This window comes from Chiloscyllium punctatum, chromosome 5, assembly GCF_047496795.1.
Source record: "Chiloscyllium punctatum isolate Juve2018m chromosome 5, sChiPun1.3, whole genome shotgun sequence".
Lineage (NCBI taxonomy): Eukaryota > Metazoa > Chordata > Chondrichthyes > Orectolobiformes > Hemiscylliidae > Chiloscyllium > Chiloscyllium punctatum.
Genome location: NC_092743.1, coordinates 34,960,495 through 34,976,680, shown reverse-complemented (window position 1 = coordinate 34,976,680; position 16,186 = coordinate 34,960,495). Strand labels below are relative to the sequence as shown.

At 40.6% G+C, this 16,186-nt stretch overlaps 1 protein-coding gene across 2 annotated transcripts in view; it reads right to left on the bottom strand.

Annotated features, from left to right (window-relative positions):
• LOC140476973 (corticotropin-releasing factor receptor 2-like) overlaps positions 1 to 16,186 on the bottom strand; it is a 211,056-nt gene that overhangs the window by 16,391 nt on the left and 178,479 nt on the right. For both annotated transcript variants that reach the window (XM_072570019.1, XM_072570020.1), the window contains 3 exons: positions 11,908 to 11,993; positions 4,691 to 4,826; positions 4,487 to 4,528 (listed from right to left, as the gene is read on the bottom strand). In XM_072570019.1, the coding sequence (XP_072426120.1) occupies positions 4,487 to 4,528; positions 4,691 to 4,826; positions 11,908 to 11,993 (264 nt within the window). The remainder of the gene's footprint in view (positions 1 to 4,486; positions 4,529 to 4,690; positions 4,827 to 11,907; positions 11,994 to 16,186) is intronic.

Sequence of the window (16,186 nt, the reverse complement as noted above, 5' to 3'; positions counted from 1 at the left end):
TCTGTGGCAAAAAAGTTCCACAACCCTTTGAGAGAAGAAATTCCTTTTTATCTCAGTCTCAGTATTCTGAGACGTATACCCTCTGATCTTGGACTCTTACATGAGGGGAAACATCCTGTCAGCATTTGCTCTGACAAGCCTCTTAAGTATCCCATATGTTTCAATGAGATCATCTCTCATTCTTCTGATCTCCAATGAGTAGAGTCCCAATCACACAACACCAGGTTATAGTCCAACAGGTTTATTTGGAAGTACAAGCTTTAGGAGCGCTGCTCTACCTGAAGAAGGAGCAGTGTTCCGAAAGCTTGTACTTTCAAATAAACCTGTTGGACTATAGCCTGGTGTTGTATGATTTTTAACATTGTCCGTCCCAGTCCAACACTGGCACCTCCACATCATTGCTCATTTAAGACAGAGATAAGGAGAATATTTTTCTCACATGAATCTTTGGCTCTCTGTTCTTTAAAAGGCAGTGGAAGCAGAGTATTTGAAGGTTTTTAAAGCTGAGATTGACGAGTCTTGTTCAGCAAAGGGGTGGCAGGTTGCAAAAATGTGATTGCCGATGCGGTACTGAGACTTGAATGAGATATGGAGGCGTTTGGTGGTGGGTGCACTGTGGCCTGAATTTGCATGGGGTTGTGCATGTTTATAGTTAGTATAGTGTATATGTGTGTTTTGACTACTAACCGAGTTTTGAAGGGTTAAAATGAAGTCATCTTTTGATGTTGACAGTTCACTTTTTTAAAGGGGGGGAGATGTCACAAAGCTAGCCCCCTTTTTTTCTAAAAGCCGTTCCTTGGCTCAAGGAGACTCTGCCCTTGGTTTTTCTCCGCGGGACAATGAACCAGGCCGGGCTCTGACCTGTCTGGTTTGGTACAGAGATGAAAGGAATTTTGAAAGGCCTTTTGTTTATATGTAAACTGATGAGACTTCACGCCAAAGTGGTCTTGTTTTGGAAGTAACTTGTATAATGAAATGAGAGTGGTCAGCTCTCTAGCTGAGTTGAGCAGTTTTAGTTCAATCTGACCTGGTTGGAAATTCAAAAGGGAGCTGTGTGGAAACTCTCTCTTTTTCTGCCCTTCAACTTTAAACTGTAAGCATGTGTTCCATTTATACTGGTTTTTAAAGGGGGTTTGCTTATTGGGACTGTTGTGTATATTCGGAACAGCATAATTAAGTCTAGTTGGATTGGTTGAGTTCTGTTGGGGTTCTTTACTCTGTTCTCTGTGTTTCACTGTGTAATTTTGTGAATAAATTTTTGTCTGTTTTAAAATCTAGTTGTCAACCTCGCTAACTTAATCTGGATAATTTTCACTGTACACGTACTGAAACAAATTGCAAAGTTATGGTCTGAGGCTGCCTGTTTAAGAATATTTTGAGTGGTTTGGTTTAGTCTATAACATTGGTGATCTGTACTATATATTGTGCAGTGAAAGAGCTCTTCTGTTGTACTAAATTCTGATCAAACATTTTCTGACATTGACCCTTCAACAACAGACTGATAAAAGTTTATTTGATCAATACTGTCATGTCTCTTACTCCTCTTTATCCATTCCCATCTTTCTTGAATACCTTGTCACCAGGAATATTAAATTCCAATTCCTGCTCTTCCTTAGTCCAGTTTATTCCCATTATATCAAATGATGATGTGATAACATGTGCTGCAGTTCACTAACCATTTTTGTTTGAAACAGAACTCATCATCATAGAATTTTATAGTGAATCATTGCTAAAATATATGACATATGGATGGAAATTAGCCTTCAGAAATGAACATAAGTGCTACGCAAGTCAATTCTTATTCTGCATTCTTATTTCCCATATTCCTGAATGATAACCAGCAAGCTTAAGCCAACTTGGTCAATACTGATTGAGTAAGTTCAAGTTAGATTCATGTTTAGCACTGCACATAATTTTATGCCCCATTGAAGTCAATAGAAAATAAAATTGGAAAGGGTATAAAATGGGCATCCACTCTTTCCTCTCAGACGGATTAAGTTAAAATTCCCTGAAAATCTCTAAAAGTCTGTGAGCAGTCAATGGTGAAAATGATTCTTTGTATCAATTTCACACATCCAGAAGGAGTAAGCAGTAAATGTGACTAGAAATGAATGTTGACTAAATGTCAATTCTCAGTGCCTCAATGTTAGAAATAACCAGCTAGGTCTCTAGAGATTTGTTCTGTCATTATATTTAGACTGCTTCTTGTGAATGTTCATTGTGCAATTTTGCAAAATCACAACAGATACAGAGTGTTATGTATAATGATTATTTTTTCCTCATGTAAATAGAGTTCTTAAGTTTTCACTGACAATTTATTGACGTCCACAAATTCTGCACAATTTCTAATTCGTTATTTCTCCTGAGTGCATATAAATTCCTGTAAGAATTGTTCATTCCTGATTGGCACAAAAGTGAAGCCGGAAAGATGACCCAACCACAACTAACAAGGGAAATTAGCAATTGCATTAGACCCAAGAAAAGGAGATACAAATTTGTCCAAAAAAGCTGCAGCTATGAGGGTTGGGATTTCAACAAAGGAGGACAAAGAGATTGATTAAGAGCGGAAATTAGAGCACAAGAGTGAGCCTGAGATGAACATAAATACTGTTTATAAAAGTTTCTAAAGGTATATGAAGATTTGATTAGTGAAGGCAAAGAGAGGTCTCTAATAGTAAAGATGAGGGATGAAAAGATGGAGGATCAATTGAATCATTGTTAAAAATCACACAACACCAGTTTATAGTCCAACAGGTTTAATTGGAAGCACTAGCTTTCAGAGCGCTGCTCCTTCATCAGGACTCCACAACCACCTGATGAAGGAGCAGCGCTCCGAAAGCTAGTGCTTCCAATTAAACCTGTTGGACTATAACCTGGTGTTGTGTGATTTTTAACTTTGTACACCCCAGTCCAACACCGGCATTTCCAAATCAATTAAATCATACACTTGTTTTTTTGGTTTTCACCAAATGAAGACAGACACAACATTCCAAAAATGTTGTAACACAAGGTCTATTGAGAGAGAGGAACTGAAGGAAATCAATATTAGTAGGGAAATGGTGTTGGGGAAATTGATAGGATTAAAGGCAGATAAATCCCCAGGGCCAAAATGTGTAGATCCCAAAATAATTAAGGAGGTGGCTCTAGAAATAGTGAAAGCATTGGTGTAAGGTTCTACAGTCTCTAGAATAGTTCCTACAAATTGGAAGGTAGCTAATGTAATCCCACTACTTAAAAAATGGAGGTAGAGAGAAAACAAGTAATAATAGACCGGTTAGCCTGACATTGGTAGTGGAGAAAATACTACAGTCCATTCTAAAAGATTTAATAACTGAGTACTTGGAAAACTGAGTAATAGGATCTTACTCAGCATGAATTTACAAATAGGAAATCATGTTTGAGAAATCCACTGGAATCTTTTGAGGATACAAATAGTAGATTTGATTGGGGGAGCCAATGAATATGATTTATTTGGACTTTCAGATGATTTTTGATGAAGTCTTAGAAATGACATTAGCTTGTAAATTACAGCTCATGGGATAGCAGGTATTTACATTGAGAGAAAACTGGTTGGCAGATGGGAAACAAAGAATAGGACAGATCTTTTTCTGAGTGCCTGCCAGTGACAAGTGGAGTACCGCAGGGATCAGTACTTGGACCCACCCCAGCTATCACATTTAGATGAGGGAACCAAATCTAATACCTGCAAGATGGCAGGCAGCTCAAAGCTGGGTGTGTGGGTGAAGTGTGAGGAGAATGGAAAAATGCTTCAGTGGGATTTGGATAAGTTGATTGAGTGGGCAAGTGTACAAGTTGGCAGATGAAGTATATTGTGGGATTAATGTGAGGTTGTCCATTTTGCTGAAAGAAAAACAAGAAGATAGATTATTGTTGAATAGTGACAGATTTGGAAAGTGGGGAGGTGCAACGTGGGGAGGTGCAACGAGAACTGGGTATCCTTGTACACCAGATACTGAAATCACTACATTCAGGTTTAGTAAGTGGTGAAGAAGGCAAATGGTATGTTGGTCTTCATAGTGACAGGATTCAAGTACAAGAGCAGTGATATCTTCTTACAATTGTACTGAGTCTTGGTGAGACAACATATTAGTGTAGTCTTGAAGTCCTGACCTGAGGAAGGATTTTCTGTCTATGGATGGAGTACAATGAAGGTTTACCCGACTGATTCCTGGGATGGCAGGACTAATATACGAAGAGCGACTAGATCAGTTAGGACCATATTGTGAACTAGTTAGACATGCTATATGTGTGCTCTTGGGCTAGTATTGTGAGTGTGCAAATGCAAAATATATTGGAGTGACATTCCTTCTTCCATATTGTTGTGGGCTTTAGCTTATTTATTGCAAATATGTTAAGCTCTCTGTCTTCAACAAATTTTAAAATGTCAAAATGAGAAGCTGCTTTAAAATTATTTATGGCCTCCAGTGCTATCAGAATATTTTCGAAGAAATTATGTCTAACGTACCTCACCATTCAGGAAGCAGTAAAACACAGAGACAAAGAAACCCTGTTAAAAAACAAAAGGTCTGCGTCAGTTTGACAGAAAATTGTATCAGTAACCCCTTACAAAACATTTCAATCACAAAATACTCAAGGAAAACATTCGCCTATCATATTGCATTCGGCACATCGTTAATAAACCGTCAGTTCATCTCACCAGATTACTCACCTGAAAGGATTGCAGAAATGAATTAAAGTAGATGAAAACAATTTGTGAGATGTCATCTTCACCTGGGTTGACGAAGAACAACATGTAAGTGATGCCAAGAAGGGGTAACAGAACCAAAGTTGCCTTCACTGCTTTCCTGTAGTACAGATGATAAAAGGATAATGAATATATTATTTATTAAGAAGCAAGGTAAGAGTCATCAATTAATAATTAAACGTAGTTTTGGCCATGTGCCACCTTGGGATAGTTAAGGTTGAGTTAGGCTATGTTAGTTACAGACAAGAAAAAAAAATCGCATTGAAGCTGCACTTACAGAGTAAATCACTATCTATGGTCATGGACTGACAAGAGAACTGCTTAAGTGAGTCTCCCTGGAGAAGATAATTTCATGAAAATTTACCAAAGAAAATAAATGATATACTCGTGATCACAATGCTGTTTGTGGGAGTTTTCCATTTGTGATCTGGTTTCTTTGTTGCTAGCATTACAATAATGACTAAACTGTAGAAATATTTAATTGGCCATAAAGTACTTTGAGATTTTAAATGGTTATGAAAATGAATACATAAATGGAAGTGTTTCTTCTCCTTTCACTCCACAGTCAATTCAGACCTTGGTAGTGAATTTCTGTTCCACATTTAATGTTGGTGAGAAGTGTTTTGCCTCCATATGGAATCTGCTTTACTTCACTCTGTGATGTGAGAATTGCTAGATATTTAGAATATCACATGAACCAGGCTGAAAAGTCAATGTTCACCAGCCCCTGCAAATGTGTCTATCTCAGCCATCATCACAGAAAATCTATTTCATTCTACCATCACAAGGACCAAATTACATAAGGAAATACTCAAACCACAGTGGAAAAACTGTGAATAGTTTTGGTCCCCATATCCAAGGAATGATATACCAGCATTGGAGACAGTCCAAAGAGGAGTCTAGAGGTTGGTTCTAGGTATGGATGGGATTTTCTTGTGAGAACTTGGGTAGATTGGGCCTGTATTCATTGGATTCAGAAAAATGAGAGGAGACCATACGGAAACATATTGGATTCTTAGCAGGCTTTGAGTGTTGTTTCGTCGAATGGGAGAGTCCAGGATCTGAGGCATAATCTCAGAGTAAGGGGTTGCACCTCTAAGACAGAGATTAGAAAGGAATTCTTCTCCAAGAGGTTGTGAATCTTTGGGGTTTTCTTCCACAGAGGGCTGTCAAGGCTGGGATGCTAAAGTTACTCAAGGCTTAGCTAGATTTTTAATTAATAAGGGAATCAATGGTTATAGACTTTCAGAGGTAAGGTGGAGTTGAGAATGATCAGATCAGCCATAATCTCACTGAATGATGGAGCAAACTTAATAGGGCTGAAGGGCCTACTTATACTCAAGTGTCTAATGACCTTATGGCAATAATGCAGTAGCGGAAGAATACAGTCTTAGTGATTAAGGATATTGATGTGAGAACATTGTGGAACACAGGAGGAAACATTGGTTATTTAGCCCCTGGTGTATTCTGCTTTTCAATGGGATCATGGTTGATAATGTGATCCTACACCATTTAACATGTTAACCCATGGGCACCAGCCATTTGCATCCATCATCCATGGAATTGACACCTTATACTTTTCAACCCCTCCAAACCATTATGGCACCTCTGAAATCCATTTGCAGGCCACTGAGAAACCTCAGGGTGCAGGGTGCTTTGGCAACAGGATGCTAAGGAGTCGCATCCTGGATCTGAGGCTTAGGGGTTGCACATCCAAAACAGAGGTCAGTCATTTGAGAATATTTAAATGGAGGAAGCTCTCTTCATGATGGCTTAGCTGTATCATAGAAACATAGGAACATAGGACCAGAAGTAGGTCATTCAGTCTGTTGACCCTGCCCCACCATTGAAAATTACCAAGATACTACATTGTCAGCTGTCTTTTTATCAAGTTTATTCAAAATATCTTCAAAAACCACAATTTCCCATCCTCAAATTCAGGCTTTATATGACCAATCATTTCATTATTATTCAAGTGTTGCCTTTGGTAAATACCAGGCAGACAGATCCTGATTGATACCTGTTTCTCATAGATGGTTGCTGGGTGCAGAGGACCATTGTGGACTTCATGCCAACCTCTCAGGCTGTCTACTACCTCCGGTGATGATATTGATATTCCTCTCTGCAATGCCATTCTATTACTGGCTGCCTTCCAGGTCCATGTGCACAATGAAGAAGGAAGCTAAACCTCTCATCATCCCCTTGTTTAAAAGTGAAACCTCACGCTGCAGGAGGAGAATGCCAGGAGGACAGAGGATACACGTCAATAAAGTTGTCAAGAGCTGCCTGAAAAAGTGCAATATCCCCACTGACTCACAGGAGTCCCTTGCCCAAGACTGCCCAAAAAAAGCATTCATTGGAGGTGCCAACCATATCTGCCAGGCTCAGACAGATGCCAAACGTGAACAAAACCCCTTGAATTCTACACAGCCACTTCAGCAAACACCAGTGCCCTACCAGTGACATGATTTGCTGATCCAGTGTTGGGCCATTCAGTCACCTCAGGACCCACCATGCTGGAGTGGATAATCCCCTTGATCCTGAGGGGCTACCTAAGAAGAAGATCCACTTCTGCTCTTTAATTGTATCGACCCAGTTAGTTCATTGGTTGACGTGTGATCAAGCTTCCACTGAGACCTGTGACTCTGAATGAAAATTCAATGCCAGATATTCAGCAGGTCAATCTCCATAGTTGCACCTTGTTTTCAATCTTCAGTCTAATTCTCATGAATTGCAGTGGAATTAAGTTTCCTGCTATCACTGTTTTGTATTTCATTTATACCCAAAACCAGTAATTCAACCAGACCAGGAGAAAAGATTTCTTCTGTGCAATATAGGTAGAAGAAGTTTAAAATTTAATTGCACCACACAGAGCGAAATTTTCCCCATTGCTAACAGGCAGATCAAATATTTTCCGTCCATGGATGGAGTTCCACCATTGTGAGCCACACTGCCATTCTGCCTATTTGCTTTTCAAGAGTAAGCAACAGAAATTACCTCAAACATCATAGGACACTATCTACAAAAGAAGTCTTTTTACATAATGTGCACATATTCAGAGCAGCCTCCTGCTTAGATGGAACTAAATGTGTGGTACCTAGAGGTTGAATGGATTTGCAGTAATAATGGATTTCATCCTTTATAGTTCATATTAGTCTCTCAAAAAAACCCTCATATCTTTGAATAGTTGATGCTTTTAATATTCTGCTGAGATCAGCTTCTTTGGACTTGAAGTGATTTACGCAGTACAGTAACATTTCCACAGTGACATAAAAAAAAGAATCATCCAGAGTGATGACATGCTCAGTATGAATCTCATTCAACCTATGACTTTGCTCATCTGGCTGTACACGAGTATGTGTTAAATCTGCTTCCATTAACCTCATGAATATTTTTCATTAAATTTAATCTGCTGAGTACTGAGTGTGCATTGCATTCAAGGCATCATAGGTATTTTCCTATAAAGTGGAAACCTGAATCTCTCAGATAGCTATTAGAACCAAAGGAAGAAGGTCAAAGTCAGGCTAATGAAGAAATATCAATTTCCTAAGCAAGGGATGATATTATATCTCCAAAAACAAGCCCTAAATGCCAAGGGAACCAATTTCTACAGAAGGGGTCTTTTATTTGAGACAGGGATGAGACAATTCCTTCTCTCAGAGAGTTAGCTTTTGGAAATCTCTGCCCCACAGTAAACAGAGGGTGGGGACTGGGTTATTGAGTGTTTTCAAGGCCAAATTAGACAAAAGTTTCATTGGAAGGATAGTGAAGAGTTACAGGGACAGACAAGAAAGTAGTGTTAAGTCCATATCAAATCAGCAATGGTCTTATTAACTAATGGAGTAGGCTTGAGGGGTTAAATGGCCTGTTCCTGTTGCTGTTCCTTATGGTCATGTGTTCTGTTCTTCTCATTGTCACTATGAGAAAAGTGGCTGTTCTTGCCTATCCCCTAGTTGCTCTGAGTACTGTGCTCATCCAATTTCAGGGCAGTCAGGAGTTAACTACATTGGTTTGAGTCTGGACCTCAGTGAAGACAGAAAGAGAAACAAAAAGCTTTGGAAATCCTGAGCAGGTCTGGCAACTTCAGTAGGGAGAAAAGCAGAGTTATGGTGTGCAAACACTGTTTCAGAGTGTTCTGAGCTTGGAGATGGGAAGCACACTTAATTAGATAAGGTGGTGGCTTAACCAGAGCTTGTACCTGTGCATCCCCACCAGGATTAATTCCTGGGCAAGAAGGAATAAATTCAACCTTCACACCACGCTGACAATGAAGGCCCTTAACTGGCCAATTAAGGATCACATTAGGTCCTCAGTCTGTCGTGAGTGGGATTAACCAGGGGACCTGTGGCACTCAATCCAAGGCACTCCAATGCTGATCAAGAGACTGGATATTGAACAAGGGAGTACCCCCCTGCATTTTCTTCCTATCTTTCCATCATCCCAAACCTGAGAAAACCCCTTTCCCCACCTCCATACATCACTTACCTTTGTCTTGGGTTCTCCACAATCCTGGGCCTCCAGGGAGTGCTCTATCAAGTGTAGCCATGACGTACTAAATGGTGGAGCTAAGTTCAAGAACAGTAAGTCGCTGATTGGCTGGCAGCTCTCATTGGGCAGAGCTTTCATTCCCAGATCTTGATTCCTGATGAAAGCTCGCCACTGACTTTGTAATGATAGGTGTGTGATTCTGCAGGGGAGGGGGTGTTATGCAATCATGGGGGCTGTTATGGGGTGGGGGGGGGGGGGGGAAGTGGGATGCCTGGGTGAGGAAGTATGAGTCTCTCACCAGTTGTCCATCTGACTGATGAGACTGCTGCTGCCTCAACTAGATACCGCCTGACATTTTGGAGACATTGATGAGCCAGTTCAACAAGCTTTGTGGAGATATTTTGCCACTATCCACTCTTTATGTCCAGATATGTTTAACAAAATACAAATGTTTAAGCTGCCTCATGCAGATCTTCTTGCATAAACATTCAAAGAATAATGCAGTAACACATGCTCTCTGGTGCCTAGTTTGGATTTCACCAAAGTCTCACTGCTTCTGACCTCATTACAGCCTTATCCAAACATGGACCAAAGAGCTGAACTTCAGAAGTGAGGTGAAAGTGATTGTCCTTTACATCAAGGCCATAGTTGACTGACTATATCGAAACTGGAGTAAATGGAAATCAGGATGCAAACTCTGTCTCATACTAACCACTGGTTACTTGTGGTTGGAATGGATTGATGTCGCCTCTTATTCAAGGCTGAGTCTAAGAGCTTATTGAATTAGCAGTGGTGGAGAACCCACTATTAATTCCTAAGGAGAAGAGAAACTTGTCTTACACAAGAGGTAGTTTATTATACAATAGCAATAGATATACACTACATTAACCAGTTCGGCATAATGTCAAGGACAATTAAGATAGAGAGATGACACATCGGATTCCATTGGTACTTTGTGCTAGACTGCATTTCTCCACCCAAAGATTATGCAACAATTTTGGATTCAACAGAGCCTGATGCAGCCTCTACATTAAACCTTCCATATCCATTACCTTATTCAACAGCCTCCACTGATTGAAGTTATACGAGCACAAAAGAGCATTAAAGATATTTTTGAAGTGTTGTAAATCGTATCTGATCCAAATGACTTTCTGATCTAAGAAGTGTGTTTCGAGGCTTGTGGGAAAACCTAATGGGCTGGCAAAATAACAAGTATCACAAACAAAGTGATGATTGATTGAAGTTTTATCCTGTATTCTTCTGTGAATGGCTATTCCTCACAGAACTAGTTCTGAGAATACATTTTTAATGCTTTTGATATAATCTCTGATGCTTTGGAGGACACTTCTGTTCCATCATTCCTGACTGTGAGCTGTCAGTTCCAGTTCTCAGTTTCTCAGCCATACTGGAAAAACTCATGCAGCTCTGCCTCAGATGTCTCACACTGATCCAGAGGAACAGGGTATAAGTGACACAATCAGCAGAGGAACAACCTTCCCCACAGCCTCTCACCTCAAGAGAGAGGGGATAATCACAACAACTCTCAAAAAGGTTGACACTACCCAGGATACCACCTGATTGGCATAGCATCTACAAACATTCACTCCCTCCACTACTGACATTAGCAGAAGTGTATAGTATCTATAAGATGCACTGCAGAAATTCATCAAGGCTCCTTAGATAGCATCTTCCAAGCCCATGACCACTTCTATTCAGAAGGACAAGGGCAGCAGATACATGGGAATACAAATTGCAAATTCCCCTCCAAGCCACTCACCATCCTGACTTGGAAATATGTAGCTGTTCCTTCACTGACAATGGGTCAACCTCCTGGAACGCCTTCCCAAATGGTATGGTGGGTCTAAATACATCCGATGGACTGCAGCAGCTCAAGAAGACAGCTTAGCATTACCTTTTCATTGATGAGGATGGGCAACGAATGCTGGCCTACATTCCAGGAAGTTGACAGAATTTGAGGATGAGTGTTGAGAGTATAGGGAGGAGTGGCAAGATGTGTTGGTATGATGAATGTGCACAAGAATGCTTGGGAGGTCAGTCTCATGCAAGCTCTTGTATTAAATCCTGGCTTGAGGGAGTGCCACTGTTTTCTGCTGACAGTGCCTACCATTGCCTGCTGTATCCATGGAACCCAGTATTCCCCGTGGGCCTTCAGAGTCCACAAGGAAGATTCAGAGCTTCAGAACGATAAGCTTTCAACAAGAGGCTTGCATTCTTGTGCTTGCTGTTGCCTTGGGAACAAATATCAAACATAACCTAAACAGCTCATGATGAAGCTCACTGCTAATAAAGTGAGATCTCCAAACTGTTGCTGGCATGCACCATCATCACAGCCAACAACCCCTCCCCACTCTCCCAGCCATCCCTTACAGCCAGCAGGTCAGTTAAGCACAAAATCAATCTTTTAAGTGGATTTTCTATTCATAACTCTATTGCAATGAGGAATCCTTGCTACTTCTATTAAATAATAATGATCAGGGTGATGAAGTAACTAGCTTTGAGGAGAGCTGAACATAAAACATGCATTAACTTGGTTTTTTTTTCATGGATCAGTGCAAACAAATATATTCTCAAAAGACAAAAGTTGACTTCTGTACCCATGAGTGGTTCCAAATTGTCAAAAGTAAGAGAAATGGGCTTAACACTTGCATCATGGCCACCTGGGCTTTATTTACCTGTACTGCATTGTCTCTGATGTGGTCGATGCCCTCAGCTTAGTCATCAGGATCCTCACAATGTTGAAGAGAAAGACAAAGTTAACCTGTTCAGAAAAAAACAGAACATCATAACTGCATCTTATAATAAACATGGTTGCAATTTACAGTGTGAATAACAGCATATGCATTTGCCATTCTATGAAATTTTGTTGAAGTTGCATTTCTAACTAGAAGCATCTTACCCTATTCTCATCATTGACGAATGATGCAGTGAGTTTGGTTGGAAAACACCAAAATAAATTTACATGCAGTAAAATCCTATAAGCAATGAAGAAGTTGGATTACCTTAGACTTGATCAAACTAACCTGGTTAGAGCGGGAGAGCTGATCATAGCTGGTGAGAATACCGTGGTACTCGGAGTAGAATTCCTAATTCCTTCTAAAAAAATTTACTTTGTATTTGGTTATTTGGTCATTGTAATTGGTTAAGCCACAATGATTCAGGGCAGCTGTTTGCTGCAGGGATCCTAAGGAGAAAGCACAATGTCCCTCAATTACTTTTGCCAATGACCTAATGCCTTAAGATGGCCACATTCAAAGCCTAAGAAATAGACTGGCCAAACATTGGGTCAGACATCTCGCATGAGCACTGTACTTGGAATGCGAGTAGGCTCTTACTGCACATGTTTGATACAGTCAAATTTATTGGCCTGAATGTTTAGCTTAACTGATTCTTTTCGGCCACAATGCATTAAACTTGGAGGCATGAGGTAACCCTAATGAGGAGATTTAGAGTTTAGGAGGTGTTTTCAAATTCCAGGTTTTAAGCCAGCAGAGCCAACACAAAAATATGATATGTTTTTCAAAAATCCTGTTGACATATTTGCATGTGGCACCTCAAGTGTGAAAGACATTTGCAAGATGTGAGATTTTTGTATACGGAGTGGTAACAGCCTAACTTGTCCTACAAAATAGGAGACAAAGGAACTTTGCAAAGAGAAATTAAGCATTTATATGTCAATACTGCTAGACAAAATTCCTTGTGTCGATTTAATTTATTTTCATCAGTGTTGTTAAACCTTTTCCCGATTACCACTCTTCTCCAAAACAACAAACTGAAATAACTATGGTGAGGCTACATAAAATTAATTTTTTTCAATCACATTTAAATAGACAGCAAAGGCTAAAGATTTCTCTGGTCACTACATGGAAACATTATAAATGTTCTCCTTGAGACTTTTTAATCAACTGTACATTGAGATCCCAAGTTCCTACCGGGTAAAATAAGCCAGTTTCCTAGTTTGGGTTTCCAGTGTATTGAGGTGACTGTTTGGATGTTAACACCTGCAGACCCTTTTTAATTTTCAGGTGAAATAACTCCTCAGAGGCTGGTATCTCATCAACAAGTCACCCTTTACTTACACATGGAGCGTCCTTTAGGAACAAGAAGATGGATTACTGGGCTAATGGTAGACTACTTGGTAATGTGGATGAGCAGAGATGTACACAGATCTTTGAAAGTTGTCACCCAGGTAAATAGTGCTGTGAAGAAGGCATATGGTGTACTGGGCTTTATTGGTAGAGGAATTGAGTTCCGGAGTCCTGAGGTCATGTTGCAGTTGTAGAAGACTCTGGTGCGGCCTCATCTGGAGTATTGTGTGCAGTTTTGGTCGCCATACTATAGAAAGGATGTGGAGACATTGGAACGAGTGCAGAGGAGGTTTACCAGGATGTTGCCTGGCATGGTAGGAAGATCGTATGAGGAAAGGCTGAGGCACTTGGGGCTTTTCTCATTGGAGAAAAGAAGGTTTAGGGGAGATTTGATAGAGGTGTACAAGATGATTAGGGGTTTAGATAGGGTTGACAGTGAGAACCTTTTTCCACGTATGGAGTCAGCTGTTACTAGGGGACACAGCTTTAAATTAAGGGGTGGTAGGTATAGGACAGATGTTAGGGGTAGATTTTTTACTCAGCGGGTTGTGAGTTCATGGAATGCCCTGCCAGTAGCAGTGGTGGACTCTCCCTCTTTATGGTCATTTAAGCGGGCATTGGACAAGCATATGGAGGTTATTGGGCTAGTGTAGGTTAGGTAGGCTTCGGTCGGCGCAACATCGAGGGCCGAAGGACCTGTACTGCGCTGTATTTTTCTATGTTCTATGTTCTATCTAGCTGATCCAGCTTCCTCAGAGCCAGCTCTCAGAGTGACACTGTTTTCATATTGGTCAGCCAGGGTTCCCTGATTAGACTAGGTTAGCAGCTCCAATCAGATAATTTGTTTTCTATGAAGTCCACCTGGCTTACCTTGTTACAATCACCACATCAGGGCTTTACCACTGCCTTTAACCTGTCCTACCTCCTGCGATGCCATAGCAGCAGTCTACATGGGAACAGCTACTGTGTATCCTTGATAAGTATGTATCTGTAAGGCAGGGAGGAAGTCGTCGAGTGAGGGAGCCATGGTTAACTAAAGAAGTTGAATCTTTTGTCAAAAGGAAAAAGAAGGCTGATGTTAGGATGAGATATGAAGGCTCAGTTAGGACACTTGAGAATTACAAGTTAGTCAGGAAAGATGTAAAGAGAAAACTAAAAAGAGCCAGAAGGGGACATGAGAAGTCATTGGCAGATAGGATCAGGGAAAACATTAAAGTTTTCTATAGATATATCAGGAAGAAAAGAATGACTAGAGATAGATTAGACCCAATCAAGGATAGTAGTGGGAAGTTGTGTGTGGAGTCCAAGGAGATAGGGAAAGCACTAAATGAATATTTTTCATCAGTATTCACACTGGAAAAACACAATGTTGTCGAGGAGAATACTGAGATACGAGCAACTAGACTAGAAGGGATTGAGGATCGCAAGGAGAAGGTGTTAGCAATTCTGGAAAGTGTGAAAATAGATAAGTTCCCTGAGCCGGATGGGATTTATCCTAGGACTCTCTGGGAAGCCAGGGAGCAGACTGCTGAGTCTTTGGCTTTGATCTTTAAGTCATCATTGTCTACAGAAATAGTGCCAGAAGACTGGAGGATAGAAAATGCTCTTCCCTTGTTCAAGAAGGGGAGTAGAGACAACTCTGGAAATTATAGACCAGTGAGCCTTACTTCAGTTGTGGGTAAAGTGTTGGACAAAGTTAGAAGATAAGATTTATAATCATCTAGAGAGGAATAAGTTGATTAGGGATAGTCAACACAGTTTTGTGAAGGGTAGATTGTGCCTCACAAACTCGTGCCTCAAGAGTTCTTTGAGATGGTGACAAAACAGGTAGATGAAGGTAAAGTGGTCGATATGGATTTCAGTAAGGCATTTGATAAGGTTCCTCACAGTCGGCTTTTGCACAAAATACGGAGGCATGTGATTGAGGGTGATTTAGCGGTTTGGATCAGAAATTGGCTAGCTGAAAGAAGACAGAGGGTCATGGTTGATGGGAAATGTTCATTCTGGAGGTCAGTTACTCGTGGTGTACTGCAAGGAATGTTTTGGGAGCATTGCTGTTTGTCATTTTTATAAAGGACCTAGATGAGGGCATAGAAGGATGGGTTAGTAAGTTTGCAGATGACACTAAGGTCGGTGGAGTTGTGGATGGTGTTGCAGGTCACAAAGGGACATAGATACACTACAAAGCTGGGCTGAGAGATGGCAAATGGAGTTTAATGTGTATAGTGTGAGGTGATTCACTTTGGAAAAAGCAACAGGAATGCAGAGTACTGGGCTAATGGTAAGATTCTTGGTAGTGTAGATGAGCAGAAAGATCTCAGTGTCCAGGTACACAGGTCCCTGAAAGCTGCCATCCAAGTTCATTGCGTTGTTAAGAAGGCATACCGTGTGTTAGCTTTTATTGGTAGAGGAATTTTAGAGTAGAGTTTTGGGCATACAAGGTCATGCTGCAGCTGTACAAAACTCTGGTGCAGCCGCACTCGGAGTATTGCTTACAGTATTGATCACCACATTATAGGAAGGATGTGGAAGCTTTGGAAAGGGTTCAGAGGACATTTGCTGGGATGTTGCCTCGTATGGGGGGGTTGGTCTTCTGAGGAAAGGCTGAGGGACTTGAGACTGTTTTCGCTAGAGAGAAGAAGGTTGAGAGATGACTTAATTGAGATATACAAAATAATCAGAGTGTTAGATAAGGTGGACATTGAGAAGCCTTTTCCCTTGGATGGTGATGGCTAGCATGAAGGGACATAGCTTTAAATTGAGGGTTGATAGATAAAGGACAGATATCAAAGGTAGTTTCTTTACTCAGAGAGTAGTAGAGGCGTGGATTGCGCTGCCTGCAACAGCAGTAGACTTGTCAGTGTTA